The following is a 23,060-nucleotide window of genomic DNA, read 5'->3' as shown; positions in this document are numbered from 1 at the left end:
GATGATGTGTTCATACCATTATAGATCAATTGGTCAGATGATGTGTTCCTACCATTATAGCTCAATTGGTCAGATGATGTGTTCCTACCATTATAGCTCAATGGGTCAGATGATGTGTTCATACCATTATAGCTCAATGGTTCGTACCTCAGAATGTCACCCGTCGAAGGGCAGTGAACTGTGAGAGAGAGAGAGACAGAGAATACAGAGATAGAAGGATGAAAATAGAATTTGACTGACAAGACAGTGGGAGAGCATTAATAAAGAAATCATTGACTTTCTTTGAGTCCAGTATCATCTGTGCCTGGACTCCAAACTGATATTCTTCATTCCACAATGATGAAAGGGACTATATCAGTTTGGATTCTAGGTTAGCGTCATCCATAGAGAGCTTGTTCATCCTTGATCAAACTGCATGCGTCCACCAGGCTAGCTAAGCAGAAGCATGAGAGGAAAAACCGCCAACCGAAAAATTATGTTTCCCTCTGTTAACTCAGTAACAGCTTTAGAATATTGAGGTCATTTGAAAACAGTGTTCAACCTAATGGCCAGTGACAGAAAGTCACAACAGAAAAAAAGAACAGCACAACAGAGAGAGAAAGGAAACGCATCTAAAGGCAGCAGGGTTGGCCAGGGCAACATCGTCAAGGGAATTCTGCCACTCAGAGTTCCAAACCAAAGCATTTAAAAACAGGAAGCCAATTAAGCTAGTTCAATAATGCAGAACAAGATTCAAAGAGGCAAAATCAAAGGGATTTTTTGTTCTGAAAAACATATATATAAACTCTTCAGAGCTCCACAGGGGAGCCTGATGCAGTCACCTCAGCTAACCTGTCCCTCTGATCAAAATGGCAGTAAGTAAATAAACAGTAAACAGATGACATTACATAGAAAATGAAATGTTAAAAACGGTTATATTTTGAACATTCAAGAAAAACTCAAAATGTGTTCTTTGCCAGGTTAGTTTGCTCATGTCTAAATACACTATATTGTTATAGCAGCACTTACATCTCCAGATAATTTGCAGGTTCATAAAGAAATGGAACAGATACATGCCGCACACCATCCCAGAACATTTAGCAGTTCACAAACATTTGACAAAAACTGCAATGCCAAGTACTGCATGGGGAGTGATATTCCCCGTGCAGCGCTTTTTCTTTCTGTGCCATCAAAAATAAATGTCACCCTTAATGTTTCCAGCGGGACTAGATGTAAAGTGGAATATTGCTACAGAGGATTTGTGCTTGAGTCAAATGTTTTCCACACTACACTCAGCGGCCAGCCACTGTTCTAGCGCTACCAGACATGTCATAAATCAAAATAAAAAAACTGTAGATAACCTGCATTGACCCGATCTACACTGACCCAATCTACACTGAAATGCAGCATTTGATTGCTTTCTACCCTCAGCAACTAGTATGGGGTTACTGTTGGTTAAGGTTATGGGGACAGGGTAGGGAGACCTGATCCTGAACTAGGTATTAACAACAGAAAGAGTTAAGTACACAGCACAGTGCATATAAGATGTCTCAGGTGGATAAGTAACAGGAACAGTTTCTTCACTATCAAAAGGTTGACTTGAATTTTCATCAAGGAGGTACAGGTGGAGGTGGAGGTTGAGGCTGCTGGGGCTGTGGCGGTGGGTCCTGGGTTGATAGGTCCTGGGGCTGCTTGACCTGGGCACCAGAGGGTTCACCAGTAGGTTGACAACCAGTCTGTTTCTCTGTGTCTGATGCTGTGCTGCCATCTCTGCAGGGGCACCGACACTGGCATGACTCTCCCTGTCTGATGATGATGACAGGCAGACGCAGGCCTAGCTGTTGCAGAGCTGTCCCTAGAACACAAGACAGAGGGCACGTCAAATAACGGTTTTAAAAAGTCATACATCCATACAAATTGTACAGTGCAACAACCTCACAGATACGGTCTTGTAGGTAGCATTACAATATCTACAGCTCTGCAACTGATAATGTTTAGCGATCAAATTCATTGAAATTATCAAAATGTAGAATACTAGTGTAAAAAGCACACCTAAATACATCAGAGGTTTATATCGGTAAATATAACAAAGTAAAAGATGAATCTCAGTAAATGACCTGTGTTCCCTCCCATAGGTATTGCTGTGGTGAAATAGAGCTTCTCTTGTGTCGAGCCACTGTGTTGTTGCTGAAATTCAACAGGACAAGAGAAGACAGCATGTTCAGCATATGATTAACAGAACGCCAATGCCTCGTGGCTAAAAAGAGGAAAGTTTCATTAAAACAACTGATGGTCAATGAACAGCTGGACTGGATGAGATCCAGCAGGCCAGTGATTGGACAGTCTCTCTCCATAGCCTAATGAAAAGGCCAGTGTTTGGTTGACCGTCTCCATATTCTAATTAGCTGGCTTTACTGCACTCCAGGTTTCAATAAATCATCTAGAATAATGACACCAATAAATACGGACAATACTGACAACAAAAAGATCAATTCATAAAAAATGTGCCTATAAAAACATGAAGGAACGTGATATTATTAGACCAACATCTGCTAGCAAACCTAAATGTATTAGCTGTTATAATATATATATATATATATATATATATATATATATATATATATATATATATATATATATATATANTATATATATATATATACATATACACAAAAGTATGAGGACACCCCTTCAAATTAGTGGATTCGGCTATTTCAGTCACACCCGTTGTGTGGTAGGCCACACAAGCTCACAGAACGGGACTGGCGAGTGCGGAAACGCGTAGCGAGAAAAATCATCTGTCCTCGGTTGCAACACTCACTACCGAGTTCCAAATTGCCTCTGGAAGCAACGTCAGCACAAGAACTGTTCATCGGGAGCTTCGTGAAATGGGTTTCCATGGCCGAGCTGCCGCACACAAGCCTAAGATCAACATGCGCAATGCCAAGCGTCATCTGGCTTGGTGTAAAGCTCGCCACCATTGGACTCTGGAGCAGTGGAAACGCAATGAATCAAGCTTCACCATCTGGCAGTACGACGGACTAATCTAGGTTTGGCGGATGCCAGGAGAACGCTACCTGCCGCAATGCATAGTGCCAAAATTTTGGTGGAGGAGGAATAATGGTCTGGGGCTGTTTTTCATGATTCGGGCCCCTTAGTTCCAGTGAAGGGAAATCTTAATGCTACAGCATACAATGACATTCTAGATGATTCTGTGCTTCCAACTTTGTGGCAACAATTTGGGGAAGGCCCTTTCCTGTTTCAGCATGACAATGCCCTCGTGCACAAAGCGAGGTCCATACAGAAATTGTTTGTCGAGATCGGTGTGGAATAACTTGACTGGTCTGCACAGAGCCCTGACCTCAACCCCATCGAACACCTTTGGGACGAATAGGAAAGCCGACTGCGAGCCAGGCCTAATCGCCCAACATCAGTGCCCGACCTCACTAATGCTCTTCTGGCTGAATGGACGCAAGACCACGCAGCAATGTTCCAACATGTAGTGGAAAGCCTTCCCAGAAGAGTGGAGGCTGTTATAGCAGGAAATGGTGGACCAACTCCATATTAATGCCCATGAATTTGGAATGAGATGTTCGACGAGCAGGTGACCACATAGCTTTGGTCATGTAGTGTAGCTTATAACGGGCCTAACTTGTAATAATTATAATAACGTATTAGTAACTTGTTAATGATGACTTACTAATAGCTGTGTCTGTGTGTCCCGCTGCCTCTGGTCATTGACACTGTTAAACAGCCACTGGAGGTTCTGTGTGGACAAGGTCAGGGGCTGGAGGGTACTCTGGGCAGGGACAGTAGGAGGAGCAAAGTGCCCCAGGGAAAGGGGTGTTAGTGGGGCCTGGATGGAGGAGCTGGGGGGTGGAGGGTATGGGCCTGGTTGCGAATAGATGGAAGGCGTCTCAGCTGGCTGTAGTAGTAGGCTCTGGGTGGAGCCTGGTTGTGAATGGAGGGTGGTGGTTGGCTCTAGTAGGAGGCGCTGGGTGGAGCCTGGTTGTGAATGGAGGGTGGTGGTTAGCTCTAGTCGTAGGCTCTGCTGTGGAAGGAGGCTCTGGTTGGTTGGCTGTGGTAGTAGGCTCTGATTGGAGCTAGGTTGGTAATAGACGGATGCAGCTGGCTGTTGTAATAGGCTCTGGTTGGACAGCTGTTCTGGATTCACATCATGTTTAGTTATTTCACTGATCATGGGAGAGACAGCGACAGGAACTGGACAGGGTTCACCAGGGGTGAGGACAGCGATGGGCTGGGGTACAGGACAGGGTTCACCAGGGAGAGAGTCAGAGGGGGCAGGACAGGTAGAGATAAAACAGGGAGATGCTTCTGGGAGCACCACGGTTGGAGATGGGTTCTCCAAACTACATGAGGGCACTGCCAACGACGACACACCTGGAGAAAATAGGGGAGAGGAAATAAGGGGTTTGAAGGGCTAAACAGGAGACAAGTCATTTAGATGACAAAGCACTGGTGGTGTTCACCACAACATAGTACAGTACTCACCCTGTGTCTGGGGCTTGTCTTGAAACAGCAACTCAAACATCAGATCCAGGGCATCAGACTGCCACAGGGACAAGACAGCAGCAGAGTAACGTTAGAAAAGCCAGCCTACAGTTGCCTTGACCAAAACAAATACAGTGCATTCGGAAAGTATTCAGACCTTGACTTTTTAAACATGTTGTTATGTTGCAGCCTTATTCTAAAATGTATTAAATGATTTTGTTCACTCATTAATCTACCCACAATACTGAATAATGACAAAGTGAAAACATGTTTTTCGATTTTTTTGCAAAGTCCTTAAAAATAGAAATCTGAAATACCATATTTACATACAATACCCATCAACAGTTTGGACACACCTACTCATTCAAGGGTTTTTCTTTATTTTTACTTTCTACATAATAATAGTAGAAGACATCAAAGCTATGAAATAACACATATGGAATCAAGTAGTAACCAAAAAAGTGTTAAACAAATCACATTATATTTTATTTTTGAGATTCTTCAAAGAAGCCACCCTTTGACTTGATCACAGCTTTGCACACTCTTAGCATTCTCTCAACCAGTTTCATGAGGAATGCTTTTCCAACAGTCTTGAAGGAGTTCCCACATATGCTGAGCACTTGTTGGCTGCTTTTCCTTCACTCTGCGGTACAACTCATCCCAAACCATCTCAATTGGGTTGAGGTTGGGTGATTGTGGAGGCCATGTTATCTGATGCAGCACTCCATCCTCTCCTTCTTGGTCAAATAGCCCTAACACAGCCTGGAGGTGTTTTGGGTCATTGTCCTGTTGAAAAACAAGTGATAGTCCCACTAAGCGCAAACTAGATGGGATGGCATATCGCTGCAGAATGCTGTGGTAGCCATGCTGGTTAAGTGTGACTTGAATTCTAAATAAATCACAGACAGTATCACCAGCAAAGCACCCGCACACCATCACACCACCTCCTCCATGCTTCACGGTGGGAACCACAAATGCGGAGATCATCCGTTCACCTACTCTGCGTCTCACAAAGACATGCAGTTGGAACCAAAAATCTCAGATTTGGACTCATTGCTCGTGTTTCTTGGCCCAAGCAAGTCTATTCTTCTTCTTATTGGTGTCCTTTAGTAGAAGTTTCTTTGCAGCAATTCGACCATGAAATCCTGATTCAGACAGTCTCCTCTGAACAGTTAATGTTGAGATGGTGTCTGGTATTTGAACTCTGAAGCATTTATTTGGGCTGTAATCTCAGGTGCAGTTAACTCTAATGAACTTATCCTCTGGGTCTTCCGTTCCTGTGGCGGTCCTCATGAGAGCAAGTTTCCTCATAGCTCTTGATGGTTTTTGCGACTGCACTTGAAGAAACTTTCAACGTTTTTGACATTTTTCAGATTGACTTACCTTCATGTCTTTGCTTATTTGAGCTGTTCTTGCCATAATATGGACTAGGCCTTTTACCAAATAGCGCTATCTTCTGTATACCACCTCTACCTTGTCACGACACAACTGATTGGCTCAAACACAATAAGAAGGAAAGAAATTCCACAAATTAACTTTTAACAAGGCCCACATGTTAATTGAAATGCATTCCAGGTGACTACCTCATGAATCTGGTTGAGATAATGCCAAGTGTGTGCAAAGCTGTCATCAAGGCAAAGGGTGGCTACTTTGTAGAATCTGAAATATAAAATAAATGTTGATTTGTTTAACACTTTTTTGGTTACTACATGTGTGTTATTTCAAAGTTTTGATGTCTTCACTATTATTCTACAATGTACAAAAAAGGTACAAATAAAAACACTGGAATGAATTGGTGTGTCCAAACTTTTGACTGGTASTGTAACTATTCAGAACCTTTGCTCCGTGACTCATAATTGAGCTCAGGTGCATGCAGTCTCCATTGATCATCCTTGAGATGTTTCTAAAACTTGATTGGAATCCACCTGTGGTAAATTCAATTTATTGGACATGATTTGGAAAGGCACACACCTGTCTATATAAGGTCCCACAGTTGACAGTGCATGTAAGAGCAAAAACCAAGCCATCAGGTGGAAGTAATTGTCCGTAGAGCTCCGAGACAGGATTGTGTCAAGGCACAGATCTAGGGAAGGGTACCAACACATGTCTGCAGCATTGAAGGTCCCCAAGAAAACAGTGGCCTCCATCATTATTAAATGGAAGAAGTTTGGAACTACCAAGACTCTTCCTAGAGCTGGTGCGCCCGGCCAAACTGAGCAATCGGGGAAGAAGGGCCTTGGTCAGGGAGGTGACCAAGAACCCGAATGGTCTCTCTGACAAAGCTCCTGAGTTCCTCTGTGGAGATGTGACAATCTTCCATAAGGACAACCATTTCTGCAGCACTCCACCAATCAGGCCTTTATGGTGGAGTGGGCAGACGGAAGTCACTCCTCAGTAAAAGGCACATGACAGCCCGATTGGAGTTTGCCAAAAGGCACCTAAAGACTCTCAGACCATGAGAAACAAGATTCTCTGGTCTGATGAAACCAAGATTGAACTCTTTCGCCTGAATGCCAAGTGTCACGTCTGGAGGAAACCTGTAACCATCCCTACGGTGAAGCATAGTGGTGGCAGCATCATGCTGTTGGGATGTTTTTCAGTGGCAGGGACTGGTCAGGATCGAGAGACAGATGAACAGAGCAAAGTACAGAGAGATCCTTGATGAAAACCTGCTCCAGAGCGCTCAGGACCTCAGACTAGGGCGAAGGTTCACCTTCCAACAGGACAACGACCCTAAGCACACAGCCAAGACAATGCAGGAGTGGCTTGGGGACAAGTCTCTCAATGTCCTTGAGTGGCCCAGCCAGAGCACTTGCACCCAATCTATCATCTTTGCAGAGACCTGAAAATAGCTGTGCAGCGACACTCCCCATCCAACCTGACAGAGCTTGAGAGGATCTGCAGAGAAGAATGAGAGAAACTCCTCAAATACAGGTGTGTCAAGCTTGTAGCGTCATACCCAAGAAGACACAAGGCTGTAATCGCTGCCAAAGGTGCTTCAACAAAGTACTGAGCAAAGGGTCTGAACACTTACGTAAATGTAATATTTCCATTTTTTATTTGTAATAAATTAGCTAACATTTCTAACAACCTGTTTTTGCTTTGTCATTATGGGGATTTTTTATTTATCTTTTCATCCATTTTAGAATAAGGCTGGGAAAAGTCAAGGGGTCTGAATACTTTCCGAAGGCACTGTACAGTACATGTCTTAGTTACCACATTATATTTACATTACCATACAGTATGAACAACATTGACATGTATAGTTAGACCAGAGACATGGCTGTGGTCTCTAATAGCGTCTATATAGCCAATAGCATAGTGCTAACTGTATGCATGTCTTTAAGACATATTGAATGGTGATATATTGATTCAGACTCAGTGTGTGATATTGAAAATGTGGAAAGAAAGAGGTACAAAATGACTTACATTATTTTCTCTGAGCTGAGAATCAGTGGAAATCAGGCTCATATCACTGAGACATGGGGAACGAGGATTCAAATCCTGTGTTTCAAAACAGGATTATTGATTGATTATAAGGAGGTGATTAGAGATAACTGCAAGTTGAGAACAGATTTAAACTGGAGAAAAATAGAGCAAATATATTGATTGTATTGATATTGGATCAGTAATAGACTTGACACATACAGTGCCTTGCAAAAGCATTTATCCCCCTTGGCGTTTTCCTATTTTGTTGCATTACAACCTGTAATTTAAATTGATTTTTATTTGGATTTCATGTAATGGATATACACAAAATAGTCCAAATTGGTGAAGTGAAAAAAAAAAAAAACTTGTTTAAAAAAAATTAAAATCCCCCCCTATCTGTCCATAGGACCACTTCAAGCCGTACACTCCACAGAGCTGTGCTTTACGGAAGAGTGGCCAGAAAAAAAAAAGCCATTGCTTGTTTGTGGTTCGCCAAAAGCATGTGGGAAACTCCCCAAACATATGGAAGAAGGTACTCTGGTCAGATGAGACTAAAATGTAGCTTTTTGGCCATCAAGGAAAACACTATGTCTGGCGCAAACCCAACACCTCTCATCACCCCGAGAACGCCATCCCCACAGTGAAGCATGGTGGTTGCAGCATCATGCTGTGGGGTTGTTTTTCCATCGGCAGGGACTGGGAAACTGGTCAGAATTTAAGGAATGATGGATGGCGCTAAATACAGGGAAATTCTTGAGGGAAACCTGTTTCAGTCTTCCAGAGATTTGAGACTGGGACAGAGGTTCACCTTCCAGCAGGACAATGACCCTAAGCATACAGCTAAAGCAACACTCGAGTGGTTTAAGGGGAAACATTTAAATGCCTTGGAATGTCCTAGTCAAAGCCCAGACCTCAATCCATTTGAGAACCCATCCAACTTGAAGGAGCTGAAGCAGTTTTGCCTTGAAGAATGGGCAAAAATCCCAGTGGCTAGATGTGCCAAGCTTACAGAGACATACTCCAAGAGACTTGCAGCTGTAATTGCTGCAAAAGGTGGCTCTACAAAGTGTTGACTTTTGAGGGGGTGAATAGCTATGCACGCTCCAGTTTTCAGTTTTTGTGTCTTATTTCTTGTTTGTTTCACAATAAAAAATATTTTGCATCTTCAAAGTGGTAGGCATGTTGTGTAAATCAAATCAAATGATACAAACCCCCCCAAAAATCCATTTGAATTCCAGGTTGTAAAGCAACAAAATAGGTAAAATGCCAAGGGGGGTGAATACTTTTGCAAACCACTGTATGAGACAGAAACAGATTAAATGTGTCATTGTCAAAGCATCATTAAGTGCCATTTTCAGTCACATGGTGGGAGGACTCACCTCTGAGAGAGAGTGGCTGTCAGTGATGTCAGCTGACGGTCCAGGGTCGTGACCTTTGATGTTGTCCCTAAGGCTGTTGGAGGAGCTTAGGGAGTTATCACCGTCTGTGTCCACCTGAAGGAGGGGTGGCTCGCCTAGGAGAAATAACACACACACACACACATTACTTTTATTGGTCTCTCTTATACAGCAGCCGACCTTGTTGCTTCCAGACACATAATTTGAGAAATAGTCCCAGCTTGGAGATAGAAAGGTAATTTGCATCCACAACTCTTAGCCTCACGGTTGAAGGTGAGAGGATATAGAAATACTGTCAGCAATATACAAGACCATGCATAATGACAAGGAACATTAGTAACATGACTATGGTGACGTAGACTTTTTAGTGCCTTGAGGCCTGTGTTTTTTGGGGAAAAGGGCAAGGAGGTTCAAGCCACTAACGTTGTCTGAGAAACAGGCACGCACAGACAAGCAGTTCTGCATCTTACAGATGGAAACTTCCAGTGGGAAGCCAACCAAACAGCTGACCATGTTTCCTCAGCCTCTGAAATCAATGTGAGTTTACAGATGTCTCCATGCATTCACAGATCACATGCAATGGTTAACTAAAGAGACCCCATCTGATACTCATAGCTCCTCGAAGGGAGGAATAGTTTGTTGGGTTCTCTGGTATCAGAGGAACAGGCTAGAAAGACAAATGACAGACAGTGTTATAGTCAGAATGTAGTGTGAGAGCAAACAAGTATGTATGTGTGTGTATATTTGATCTGTGTCTATGTGTGTGTATATTTGATGAGAGAAAGAGAGAAAGAGAGAAAGAGAAAGAGAGAGAGAGAGAGAGAGAGAGAGAGAGAGAGAGAGAGAGAGAGAGAGAGGAGAGAGAGAGGAGAGAGAGAGGAGAGAGAGAGCCAGGGCCCCAGAGGAAGCAGCAGTATTAATAGCTGTGTTCTTCACCACCAAGCTCCACCACAACAACAGCAGCAGCAATCAGACTTGGATTCAAATAGTATTTGGGGGGGGGTTTGGACTTTTGGGACTGTTTTGTGTGTGTGTGTGTGCGCGTGTCATTATGCAGTCAGTGTTGTCAATGGGTAGTGTCTCTACTCTACATTCCATGCCATAGCATGTATCTGCTACATTGAAGCCATCCTCTTATGTGTGTGTGATCTCAGCACTCTGCTGGATGTGGATAAATAGGCTCACCAGGATTCACTGACAGGGCGTTAGGAAAATAAATGGGCCAATAAGAATCTGGGGAGATGAGCGGTTGTAAGGCCTATCTACTGGGCTGAAATAAACTCTGATGTTTTCAACACACACACATACATACACATAGTAGGAGGAAGCCATACTCCATTAGGAATACTCAGTAAAGCGTAGCGGGGAGGAAAGAGAAGTGCTACAACGTATTGTTGTATCTGAATCTCTGGACAAACGGTTTTCAACTCTTCCTAGTCTTATTTCAAAATAAACAGGGTTTGAGCTAAAGGAGCATGTTATGTATCCCCACTCTCTCCGCACAATTCCTGTTATACACACCTGTACCTGTGTGTCCCAGGAAGTGTGTTTGGAGATGGTCACTAGAGGTGAAAGTCTTGTAACAGCCAGGATTATCACACCTGGGGAGAAAACAACACAAAATTAGGTTATTTGTGTCCATTTATGCATTCGTGCATGCGTTCATTTGTTCATTCAACCCACTGAAAACTTGTGAGCTCACCTGAAGGGCTTCTCCTTGGAGTGTGTCCGGATGTGTTTCCTCAGGTCACTCAGGGTGGTGAAGTACTTGGTGCATCCATCTGACTCACAGTTAAACGTGTTCCCTGTGTGCAGTCTCTGGTGGGCTTTTAGCCTGCACATCAACACAATCACAACAGATGGAATTGACACAGCTGATGTTTGCAGTTCAGCACACCAACAGATAGTCACAGAGCTGTGGCTTTACTTGGGGTCAGCATACCAAAGGCTACTAGGATATGTTCATTAACTTTGAGGTCGGGGGGTCAGGAGAGTGCCGAACTTATGACTGATGAAACATCACGTGACACTTCTCTTATTCCATGGCAGGAAGACTAACCCCTTTGATTTGATTTTGATTTGATTACAATCGTTTGACTACGATTGCTTTCAGTTGACAATTTTGGTGCCAGTGGGCCTGGAAATAATCTATTAAGAAAAAATGTGGGGAGGCAAGACAGGTAGGTTGGAGTACCGGCTCTGCCTATTCAATGGTTTGGAAAACACTGGTCTAACTCTTACCTGTACAGTGTGTTGTAGGCCTTCTCACAGCCCTGTTGATCACATTCGAAGGGTTTCTCCTTGGTGTGAACGCGGACGTGGATCTTCAGACTGTAGGAGGTGAGGAAGGCCTTGTCACAGCCCAACTGGTTGCAGACAAATGTGTATTCTCCTCTGTGTCTCTTCTGGTGGGTCCGCAGGTTCCCTGCTGTGCTGTAGGTACGAGTACAGTCCTTGTATAGACACTGGTAACGCTTCACCTGCAGAACAGACAGTTTATATAACAACTCTTTGCCTATGTCGAAAAGATGGAACACCGCCACATACATAAACATACGCTTAACATGTAGGAAGTGCACATGGCAATTACCGGTACGTAACACTTGACAAGCATTATATCAAGTCTGGAAATGAATTAGCTGTATTGGTTTATATGAGAAGATTGAAGTGCACATGTATGAATGAGACCTAATTAGCTTCACAGAAAGAGAACCAAGAGGCTGTAGAGCATAGAGAGCAGTGAAATATTCCTCTCATCTCGACATCTGCAGAGAACTTGAGATAATGACTCATTGGTTCTGGATGGGAGAGGCTGATGAGGGAAAACAGAAGCTTCAGAGCTAGTTCCCGGGATGGCCCAATTTCACCGCCCCAAACCAATCCCCTCTCCTGTCTCTTCCTCTCACTCACTGACTTCATCATAACAGTTGGCTTGTCGCCTTCACAGAACATGGTGCTGCTGCTAACCTAGCATGGTCTATTATCTCAGTGATGATGTGACTTAATGACATCTTACTCCCTTCCATGTTCTACACTCTTAGAAAAAAAAGGTGCTATTCAGAACTTAAAATGGTTCTTCGGCTGTGCCCATAAGAGAACCCTTTGAATAACCCTTTTTCGTTCCTGGCAGAACCCTTTTGGGTTCCATGAAGAATCCTCTGTGCAAAAGGGTTCTATCTACATGGAACCCAAAAGGATTTTACCTGGAACCAAAAAGGGTTCTCCTATGAGGACAGCTAAAGAACATTTTTGGAACCCTTTTTTCTTAGTGTATATGTGATATGCCAAAGAGGGTCTGTCAGTTATTCACAGATTGAGAATGCACATCATATGACATCACATGTGTGAGCCTGACCAACCCGATGTAATGTTTACCCTAAGGGTTGATGCCTACACTCTCAACATGGTGTAATTTAAAAGAATATAATAATACTACAAATGGCTCTGCCTAGCTATAGCCTTGCAACATCCTTCAGGACATAATGGCTGGGACATTAAGAACACCTGCTCTTTCCATGACAGACTGAACAGGTGAAAGCTATGCTCCCTTATTGATAACACTTGTTAAATCCACTTTAATCAGTGTAAATTAAGTGGAAGAGACAGGTTAAATAATTTTTAAGCCTTGAGACATTGATTGTGTATTTGTGGTATTCAGAGGGTGAGTAGGCAAGACAAAAAAATGTAAGTGCCTTTGAACATAGTACGGTAGTAGGTGCCAGGCACACCGGTTTGTGTCAAGAACTGCAATGCTGCTGGGGTTTTCACACTCAAGTTTCCTGTGTGTATCAAGAATGGTCCACCAACCAAAGAACATCAAAGGGGGGGGGGTTCAACTCAATATTAGGAAGGTGTTCCTAATGTTTGGTATACTCATTCTATGTGAATGAGCAACGGCGCCTCGCCTCCTCACAACCAGGATACCAGGAGTGTGTTTTCCGGACAACATGTCCAAATAAATACAGAACATGCTCAGATATCAAAACAGACTTATGTGCAATTTTTGTTTAATGCACCATAAAAGACAGAACAAAATTACAACAAATATTATGGTTAAACTCAAATACAGTAATTGATTTAAAAATATATATATAATTGAGAAATTATACAAATGGCACAATCCTTGTAAATAATATCATAAATAGGACTGGTGGAATTATGTCACACAAACAATTAACAAAAATATATGGACATTTTTGCTCTATCCAAAATTACAACCAACTGATTGCAGCATTACCGCAAAAATGGAGGAGGCAAGTAGAAAGGGGAGAAGGTAAGGAACTTGTCTGTCGGCCCTGCATTAAAGACCAAAATTGTTTAAAGACAATTGTGATAAATAAAAAAAGCATTCCAGTTTCATTTTTAAGGACCAAAAAAATGACAACTGTGCCATATAGATTGGAAAAGAGTTGGGAAAAGATTTGCGATGTACCGATTCCATGGCACATTGTTTATGAACTGATACACAAAACACCGGATTCAAAATGTCAATTTTTTCCAATTAATTATAATACAAAATTCTTGCAACCAATATAATGTTATATACAGTGCATTCGGAAAGTATTCAGATCCCTTGACTTTTTCCAAATTTTGTTACGTTACAGCCTTATTCTAAAATTGACAATTGTCTAAGCACAATACCCTATAATGACAAAGGAAAAACTGTTTTTTAGAACATTTTGCACATTTATAAAATAAAAAAAACACAGAAATATTACATTTACATAAGTATTCAGACCCTGTACTCAGTACTTTGTTGAAGCACCTTAGGCAGCGATTACAGCCTCGAGTCTTCTTGGGTATGACCCAAGAAGCTTGGCACACCTGTATTTGGGGAGTTTCTCCCATTCTCCTCTGCAGATCCTCTCAAGCTCTGTCAGGTTGGATGGGGGAGCGTCGCTGAACAGCTATTTTCAGGTCTCTCCAGAGATGTTCGATTGTGTTCAAGTCCGGGCTCTGGCTAGGCCACTCAAGGACATTGAGAGACTTGTCCCCAAGCCACTCCTGCGTTGTCTTGGCTATGTGCTTAGGGTCGTTGTCCTGTTGGAAGGTGAACATTCGCCCCAGTCTGAGGTCCTGAGCACTCTGGAGCAGGTATTTATCAAGGATCTCTGTACTTTGCTCCGTTCATCTTTCCCTCGATCCTGACTAGTATCCCTGCTGCTGAAAAACATCCCCACAGCATGACGCTGCCACCACCATGCTTCACCGTAGGAATGGTGCCAGGTTTCCTCCAAACGCGACACTGGGCATTGAAGCCAAAGAGTTCAATCTTAGTTTCATCAGACCAGATAATCTTGTTTCTCGTGGTCTGAGAGTCTTTAGGTGCCTTTTGGCAAACTCCAAGCGGGCTGTCATGTGCCTTTTACTGAGAAGTGGCTTCCATCTGGCCACTCTACCATAAAGGCCTGATTGGTGGAGTGCTGCAAAGATGGTTGTCCTTCTGGAAGGTTCTCCCATCTCCGCAGAGGAACTCTGTCAGAGTGACCATCGGGTTCTTGGTCATCCCTCTGACCAAGGCCCTTTTCCCCGATTGCTCAGTTTGGCTGGGCAGCCAGTTCTAGGAAGAGTCTTGGTGGTTCCAAACTTCTTCCATTTAAGAATGATGCCACTGTTCTTGGGGACCTTCAATGCTACAGCAATTTGTTGGTACCGTTCCCCAGATCTGTGCCTCGACACAATCCTGTCTCGGAGCTCTATGGACAATTCCTTCGACCTCATGGCTTGGTTTTTGCTCTGACATGCACTGTCAACTGTGGGACCTTATATGTCCAATGAATTTAATTGACCACAGGTGGACTCCAATCAAGTTGTAGAAACATCTCAAGGTTGATCAATGGAAACAGGATGCAACTGAGCTCAATTTCTAGTCTCGTAGCAAAGGGTCTGAATACTTATGTAAATAAAGTATTAAAAAATATATATATATAAATTTGCTAAACTTTCTAAAAACCTGTTTTTTCTTTGTCATTATGGGGTATTGTGTATAGATTGATGAGGGAAAAAAGTATTTAATACATTTTCGAAWAAAGCTGTGATGTAACAAAATGTAGAAAAAGTCAAGGGGTCTGAATACTTTCCCAACACACTGTATATGGGGGATACAACCATCCCAGCTCGGCAGATTTTGCTGCAAAAAAGACAATCATTATATCACTTGTTTTGGTACTGCCCATATGTAGCTTGTTTTTGGTCGCAGGCATAGTATGTAGTTTGGGGGTGGGGGTGCTGCTTATATTTTTTATTCTTTAATTGTATTTTCAAGGGGGGTGCTGAAAAAATATTTTTCCCAGCGCTACAGATGCTACATCGGTCCACTAATACAGCACTATTAAAGTGGAACTAACAGAATTTTAGCAACTTGAAATCTTATTCAAATCTGTTCATATACTCCCCAGGAAGAATATGACACATTTTAAACATGAATCAAGCACTTAGATATGGTCATTTTCACATTTTCATAAATTCTTAGAATGTTTGGGAATTACGTATACTAACGCATTTGTGAAAATTCTACAGCAATATAGAGCGGGAAAGTGGCCGTGCATTTGGACAATTAATAGACACTGTAGTAAATGAAACCTAATAAAAACATATGTCTCGTCCAAGACCGGAGTCTACACAGACCGGTGCGCCATAGCCAATCAGAGCTACAGTATGCCTTTATGTAAACAAGCCATTTGCCACACACTGGACTGTGTGTTTATAGGCAGTTGAAACAGCACAACTTTAAATCATTAGAACGCATTGGCCAAAAGCCACAAAATACACCTAAATGGATATCTGCAGATACAGTACCTGTCAAAAGTTTGGGCACACCAACTCATTCAAGGGTTTTTCTTTACTTTCACTATTTTCTACACTGTATAATACTAGTGAAAACATAAAAACTATGAAAAAACACATGGAATCATGTAGTAGCCCGAAAAAAGTGTTAAATCAAAATATATTTATATTTCAGATTCTTCTAAAATAGCCACCCTTTGCCTTGACAGCTTTGCACACTCTTGGCATTCTCTCAACCAGCATCATGGAATGCATTTCAATTAACAGGTGTGCCTTGTTAAAAGTTAATTTGTGGAATTTCTTTCCTTCTTAATGTGTTTGAGGCAATCAATTGTGTTGTGACAAGGTAGGGTTGGTATACAGAAGATAGCCCTATTTGGTAAAAGACCCAGTCCATATTATGGCAAGAACAGCTCAAATAAACAAAGAAAATTGACAGTCCATCATTATTTTAAAGACATGAAAGTCAGTCAATACGGAACATTTCAAGAACTTTGAACGTTTTCTTCAAGTGCAGTCGCGAAAAACATCGAGTGCTATGATGAAACTGGCTCTCATGAGGACCGCCAGAGGAAAATAAGATAAGTTCATTCGAGTTACCAGCCTCAAATTGCAGCCCAAATAAAGGCTTCAGAGTTCAAGTAACAGACACATCAACATCAACTGTTCAGAAGAGACAGTGTGAATTTTATTTATTTATTTCACCTATATTTAACCAGGTAGGCCAGTTGAGAACAAGTTCTCAATTATAACTGCGACCTGGCCAAGATAAAGCAAAGCAGTGCGACAAAAACAACAGAGTTACAAACAAACGTACAGTCAATAACACAATACAAAAAATCTATGTACAGTGTGTGCAAATGTAGAAGAGTAGGGAGGTATAAGGCAATAAATAGGCCATAGAGGCGAAATAATTACAATTTAGCATTAACACTGGAGTGATAGATGTGAATCAGTCCTTCATGGTCGAATTGTTGCAAAGAAACAACAACTAAAGGACACCAATAATAAGAAGAGACTTGCTTGGGCCAAGAAACACGAGCAATGGACATTAGACTGATGGAAATCTGTCCTTTGGTCTGATGAGTCCAAATTTGAGATTTTTGGTTCCAACCGCCAGGTTTTTGTGAGACGCAGAGTAGGTGAACGGAATCTCTGCATGTGTGGCTCCCACCATGAAGCATGGAGAAGGTGTGATGGTGCTTTGCTGGTGACACTGTCTGTAATTTATTTAGAATTCAAGGCACACTTAACCAGCATGGCCACCCCAGCATTCTGCAGCGATACGCTATCCCATCTGGTTCACGCTTAGTGGGACTATCATTTGTTTTTCAACAGGACAATGACCCATCACACCTCCAGGCTTTGTAAGGGCTATTTGAKCAAGGAGAGAGATGGAGTGCTGCATCAGATGACCTGGCCTCCTGTTATGGGAATTTGATGAATAATGACTAAATGATGTATACATTTAACGTAGAATTATAACTAACAGAATTATATCCTGTCTGATGAATCATGTTTGTCCATAAGAAAGAGGGACTGTTGGTAGGCAAGGAACTGTGGCAGACAACTGGTGACCACTGTGAAACTGATAACAGCGATGAAAGTCTCCCCACCCAGGGAGGGGAAGACCTTGGGCTTGTAGTAGATTGTATAACAGGTGGCGGACAATGTATGAGAAGAAGACTTGTGAACTATGTTGCCATTGTATCTGAGAGGAGGAGGGACGTTTATGACGAAATGTGAGGTATATAAACCAATGTACTGGAAATGATAGGGAGAACGTTCCCGTAAATAAACATTTGACTATTGTAGACTGGGCCTCTGTCTGTTATTATTTCTATCAGTATCCTACAAATCCTGATATAGCAGACTGAGTAATTGAATTGAATTGGTTAAAGAACATGAAAACTTAATTATCCTAACACCTCCACAATCACCCGACCTCAACCCAATTAAGATGGTTTGGGATGAGTTGGACTGCAGAGTGAAGGAAAAGAAGCCAACAAGTGCTTAGCATGTGGGAACTCCTTCAATACTGTTGGAAAAGCATTCCAGGTGAAGCTGGTTGAGAGAATGCCAAGAGCGTGCAAAGCTGTCATCAAGGCAAAGGGTGGCTACTTTGATAAATCTAAAATGTATTTAGATTTGTTTTACCCTTTTGTGGTTACTACATGATTCCATATGTGTTGTTTCATAGTTTTGATGTCTTCACTATTATTCTACAAGAAAAACCCTTGAATGAGAAGGTGTCCAAACTTTTGACTGGTACTGTATGCACCCAAGCTAACTGGCTAAAGTTGGCTAGCTTGTTAGATAGCCATTTCCAAAAATAAATGAGGGCACCTCACTGACCATTTTACTCGCCGTAGCAGAGCTGGTTAGGCGCATTCGTGACTAACTATTACTTTTTTTGCCTACAGTGTACTGACACCGTTCATATCTAGCGGGTGTTGCACCTTCGTAAATTCATCAGTTGTTCTACGTTCTGGCACACTCAGACGAGAGTGCTTTGAAATCGGAGTAGATAACCAGAGTGAATTTGGAAAAGCAAGAGATATGCTAACTGGATAACAGTCGTTCAAGTTCTTGCTTGCTAACCAAATGACACCTGCATCTCTAGCTGTGTATAGCCAGCGTAAAATGATATGAGTGGAAAAAGTCAGTCACTCACCCACTACTCCAATTACATTACATGACATCCTCCTAGCAGCTAGCTATCTAGCTAACGTTAGCCTCCATGTTTTTAGCTGACTACATAAATAGATACGCTAGCCTATTAGCCATGTTATGACTGACAATAAAATGCAAATGAATTACTTAAAAATCATACAATGTGATTTTCTGGATTTTTGTTTTAGATTCCGTCTCTCACAGTTGAAGTGTACCTATGATAAAAATTACAGACCTCTACATGCTTTGTAAGTAGGAAAACCTGCAAAATCGGCAGTGTATCAAATACTTGTTCTCCCCACTGTATATAGTATGTATAAGCTGGAAGTAGAAGTCTAAGCATTGTTGTCCATTAGTTTACTCTAATTAGGGGAGGGGTGGTAGGTTTAGGGGAAAATAACAAAGGAGGAAAATATATTTAAAATAATATACATATATTWAAAAATATATATAAATAAAAAATTATATATGGGGGATTGGAAATGATGCATTGATAGATTGTGGCTTCTATCTACAATATTAAAGCTGATCTACCCCATAATTATATATTTTTAAACTGTCTTATGTGACCAACTGGGGTTGAAACGGGTTAGCCCGCTGAGCCAAAGCCTTGGCATTAGCTCAAGGAGATAACACAAGTCTTCAGGTCTTTGGATATAAAGGCTTACCTCGCTGTGGTGGGTATCTGGGCACTCAGAGTGTAGTGTGATGGTGGCCCCCTGGATGTGCCGAGGCATGGGTGTGGAACCAGGGTTGATGGTGAACTGGATCTGGTCCTGCGAGATGGTGTGGTGGATGTACCCCTGTGACATGGCCTCCCAGTGGTCTTCCAGACCTCCACGGTCCTCCGTCTCAAATCCCTCGTCTAGATACATCATCAGGTCTTCTTCTTCCTCTTTATTGTCAGTTGTAGAACCCACAGGGTCTTGCTCAATCATCACGGTGGTTCTGTCGTACACTGTGTCCAGACTGTGCACACCAGAGTCCAGTGGAGAGGGCAGCAGTAACCTGTCCCATTGGTCCCAGTTGACAGTAACCATCTTCCTGGACACATTGTCCTCTTCAACCTCCCGACTTGTCTTGTCCACCTCTTCCTCAAAGAGCATGGTCTCATTGGATTGGACATTCATCCTCATGCATGGTAACAAAGGTGCACACACACTAACTGGTTTGCCACTGAAAGGAGAGAGGAAGAGAGGGGAGAAAATGAAAAAATCAGTTGAGGCTCCTCAGTTAATTTCATAAAAATACCAATTGTAAAACATTTAAAAAGTTATCATTTTCAGATAAAACTATACTAAATATATTCACATCACCAAATAACAGTTTAAAACACACCATTTTGCAAAAAAGGCCTACAGTAGCCTCAACAGCACTCTGTAGGGTCGCACCATGGTGTAGCTGGAGGACAGCAAGCTTCCGTCCTCCTCTGGATACACTAACTTCAATACAAAACCTAGGAGGCTCATGGTTCTCACCCCCTTCCATACACTTAGACAGTAATTATACAACTTGCAGAGGACGTTCTCCAACCTATCAGAGCTCTTGCAGCTCTGATGCAACTGACATGTTGTCCACTCAAAGGATCAGAGAATTATTCTAGTACTGAAAGCATAAACTACAGCTAGCACTGCAGTGCATAACATGTGGTGAGTAGTTGACTCAAAAAGAGAGAAAGACAATAGTTATACAGTTTTGAACAAATTAATTTATTCCAAAATGAAGAAGCAAGAGAGAAAGTTAATAATATTTTTTCACTTTCAGTTTTACTGCTAGCAAATGCAGCTAGCTAGTTTAACCTACTCAAACACCCTGCTCAAACAAAGGGATGCTATGTTTGCTATGCTGGCTATGACTAGCCAACACAACATTGGAACTCTTCCAAGTCAAGGTATTGTGGCAGATGGCAGGGAGAGGTGAGGGGAGTGGTGATTGAAGGAAGATATCTTGCAGCCCGCTGACTCCACCCCCGAGCCTTATATGGACTTCTTGCCCCAACGAGGCAAGCCGGTGGATCATTAAGCCATTGAGAGCTTGGGGATAAAAGAAGAAGCGGGCTGCACAAAGAGGGAGAGTGCTGAGAGGGAAACGTGTGTTATGGAGAGTGTGAGAAGCGGAAGAATTCTCCTGTACGATTACCTGTTGCGAACTGGTTGCTGGATCCCCCTTTCCCACCGTGTGCAAATATCCCTAATAAATTCCCCATTTGCATTCTTGTTGTGTTCCCTGTACGTGTTTGGTTATTGAACTTGGGGATGTGGAAACCTTACACACTTGAGCCTGCTACAGTATGCTTTTGGTTTTCTTAATCTATTGCCACCGGGGCCCGCCGGTGTAAGTGTTGTGTTGGCTCCCGAGTGATGCAGCGGTCTAAGGCACTGCATCTCAGTGCTAGAGGCGTCACTACAGACACCCTGGTTCGATTCCAGGCTGTATCACAACCGGCCACGATTGGGCGGCGCACAGTTGGCCCAGTGTCGCCGGGGTAGGCCGTCATTGTAAATAAGAATTTGTTCTTAACCGACTTGCCTAGTTAAATAAAGGTTCAAATATAAAAAAAAAATTAAAGTGATAAACTGCTTAATGACTAATGCATGATTATAGCAGGTTTACTAACGCATTAGTTCTATTAGCTATGTTGACTATGACATTACTTTAGCTAATATGGTGACTATGTAGGCTGTTGTGTTGTGCATTGAAGTCCAAAAGCGAAGGGGAAAGGTCAGAGGGGAGTGCAGAGATGCGAGAAGGAATACAATGTGGCTGCTATGAAAGTSAACCGTGAATACGCGTGATTCATTCAGACGATTTTGTTGAAAAATATTTCTTAAACGGAAGCAAATGGAACGGGGATAAACATACCCGAATTTGTCCAATAAAAAAAAAACTTGTTTGCAACTGTTGGACTAATGATTACACCCTAGATCGCTAGATGCAGGCGTTATTGAATGTGTCACTGTCTGTACATTCGTCACTGTCAGTCTCCTCATAATTCTCTCTCCACCTGTGTGCACCTACCTTGTAAACTTTCATTCATAGGCTAGGTTGTAGCAACCTCATGATGTGTATAGGGAAAATTAAAGAATCGTGTAGTAGCCTAAACCTATCGATGTTACACTGAACTGGGTGAATGGAATATGAATGACAGTCGTCCAATGTGCTGTAATAGAAATAAGGCCATGCTCATGAAAAGTAAAAATCGTCCTCCCTCATCTTAAACAGCACCGACCGCCACTGGTTTCAAGTAACAGTAACCCATCATGAGAAATACATACGCATATAATTTTTGCACATAAAAATGAGAAACATACTATTGGTTAAACGTACTTTTGGTTAAACAGTTTGAAACCACAGTAGCCTAATACAAAGTCAACGACATTCTTGGCATTCCTCGGTGAGCTCTAGCTATCATCAAAACTATTTGACTTGTTGCTAACGTTACTAGCACTCACTCAGCAGACGCAACACATAAATGTTGCCATGATTCAATAACAATTCCAAACTACTCACCGTTTTGAAAGTTCACCACGTAAATGCAGTCAAGAACAACTACAAGGTCATCAAAGTATTTATAAAATGTCTTCCGCTTTGTTTACCCGGACTCAATCACCAATTCCTCCGTTGTTACAATGTTGCAACATCGTAGTTACCCTAGCAGCCTACTTATCCAGCTTCCTCTTTCCGCCCAGAATTAACTCACTCAACCGTGAAATAAACTACAGGTAACTGCCAAAATAAAGGAAACACCAACATGGGCCACAACGAGCCAGAACAGCTTCAAGGCACCCTGGCATAGATTCTACAAGTGCTTGGAACTCTATTGGAGGGATGCGGCACCATTCTTCCACGAGCAAATCCATAACTTGGTGTTCTGTTGATGGAAACCCCTGTCTCAGGATCTGGTGACTGAGATGGCCATGGCAATTGGTTTACGTCGTTTTTATGCACATCAAACCATTCAGTGACCACTTGTGCCCCGTGGATGGGTGCATTGTCACCCTATAGCCGGCGGCATAGCCATGGTAGCCAAAATAATTGCCTGCCTAGCAATTTATACATGACCCTAAGCATGATGGGATGTGAATTGCTTAATTAACTCACGAACCACAACGGTGTGGAAGCACCTGGTTTCAATATACTTTGTATCCCTCATTTACTCAAGTGTTTCTATTATTCTGGCAGTTACCTGTACAGCCATAGCTCTGGGATAGAAGTGTGCTACAGCGCCATCTTGTGAATATTCATTATTTCTGACCACTACTCTAACAGGCTTTTAAAGGTTTA

General features: G+C 42.3%; 1 protein-coding gene across 4 annotated transcripts; it reads right to left on the bottom strand.

Annotated features, from left to right (window-relative positions):
• Positions 1-895: 895 nt before the first annotated feature.
• Positions 896-22,616, bottom strand: LOC111955274 (metal regulatory transcription factor 1). Of its 4 annotated transcripts, none has more exons than XM_023975450.2 (11): positions 22,287-22,611; positions 19,445-19,952; positions 11,559-11,797; positions 11,020-11,151; positions 10,845-10,918; positions 9,300-9,433; positions 7,921-7,995; positions 4,492-4,549; positions 3,680-4,380; positions 2,097-2,166; positions 896-1,834 (listed from the first exon to the last, which is right to left on the bottom strand). In XM_023975450.2, exons 2-11 carry the CDS (start codon positions 19,910-19,912, stop codon positions 1,590-1,592), a joined length of 2,196 nt encoding a protein of 731 aa, XP_023831218.1. In that variant the 5' UTR covers positions 19,913-19,952; positions 22,287-22,611; the 3' UTR covers positions 896-1,589. The 4 variants fall into 4 exon arrangements, with proteins under 4 accessions (XP_023831218.1, XP_023831217.1, XP_023831220.1 ...); XM_023975449.2 differs by having other exon boundaries at positions 10,839-10,918; positions 22,287-22,600; XM_023975452.2 differs by lacking the exon at positions 7,921-7,995 and having other exon boundaries at positions 10,839-10,918; positions 22,287-22,609.
• Between the last annotated feature and the right edge of the window lie 444 nt (positions 22,617-23,060).

Source organism: Salvelinus sp. IW2-2015, linkage group LG30 (assembly GCF_002910315.2).
Source record: "Salvelinus sp. IW2-2015 linkage group LG30, ASM291031v2, whole genome shotgun sequence".
NCBI lineage: Eukaryota > Metazoa > Chordata > Actinopteri > Salmoniformes > Salmonidae > Salvelinus > Salvelinus sp. IW2-2015.
This window is presented reverse-complemented; position numbering and strand designations above follow the sequence as displayed.

Bases quoted from the DNA above. Each gene is read 5' to 3' on its own strand.
- LOC111955274 (XM_023975449.2), bottom strand. From the start codon at position 19,912: ATGAGGATGAATGTCCAATCCAATGAGACCATGCTCTTTGAGGAAGAG. The intron at 11,152-11,558 runs GTAAGAGTTAGA...GTTGATGTGCAG, and splicing joins GCCTACAACACACTGTACAG to GCTAAAAGCCCACCAGAGAC. The intron at 10,919-11,019 runs GTGAGCTCACAA...TTTTCTCCCCAG, and splicing joins TCCAAGGAGAAGCCCTTCAG to GTGTGATAATCCTGGCTGTT.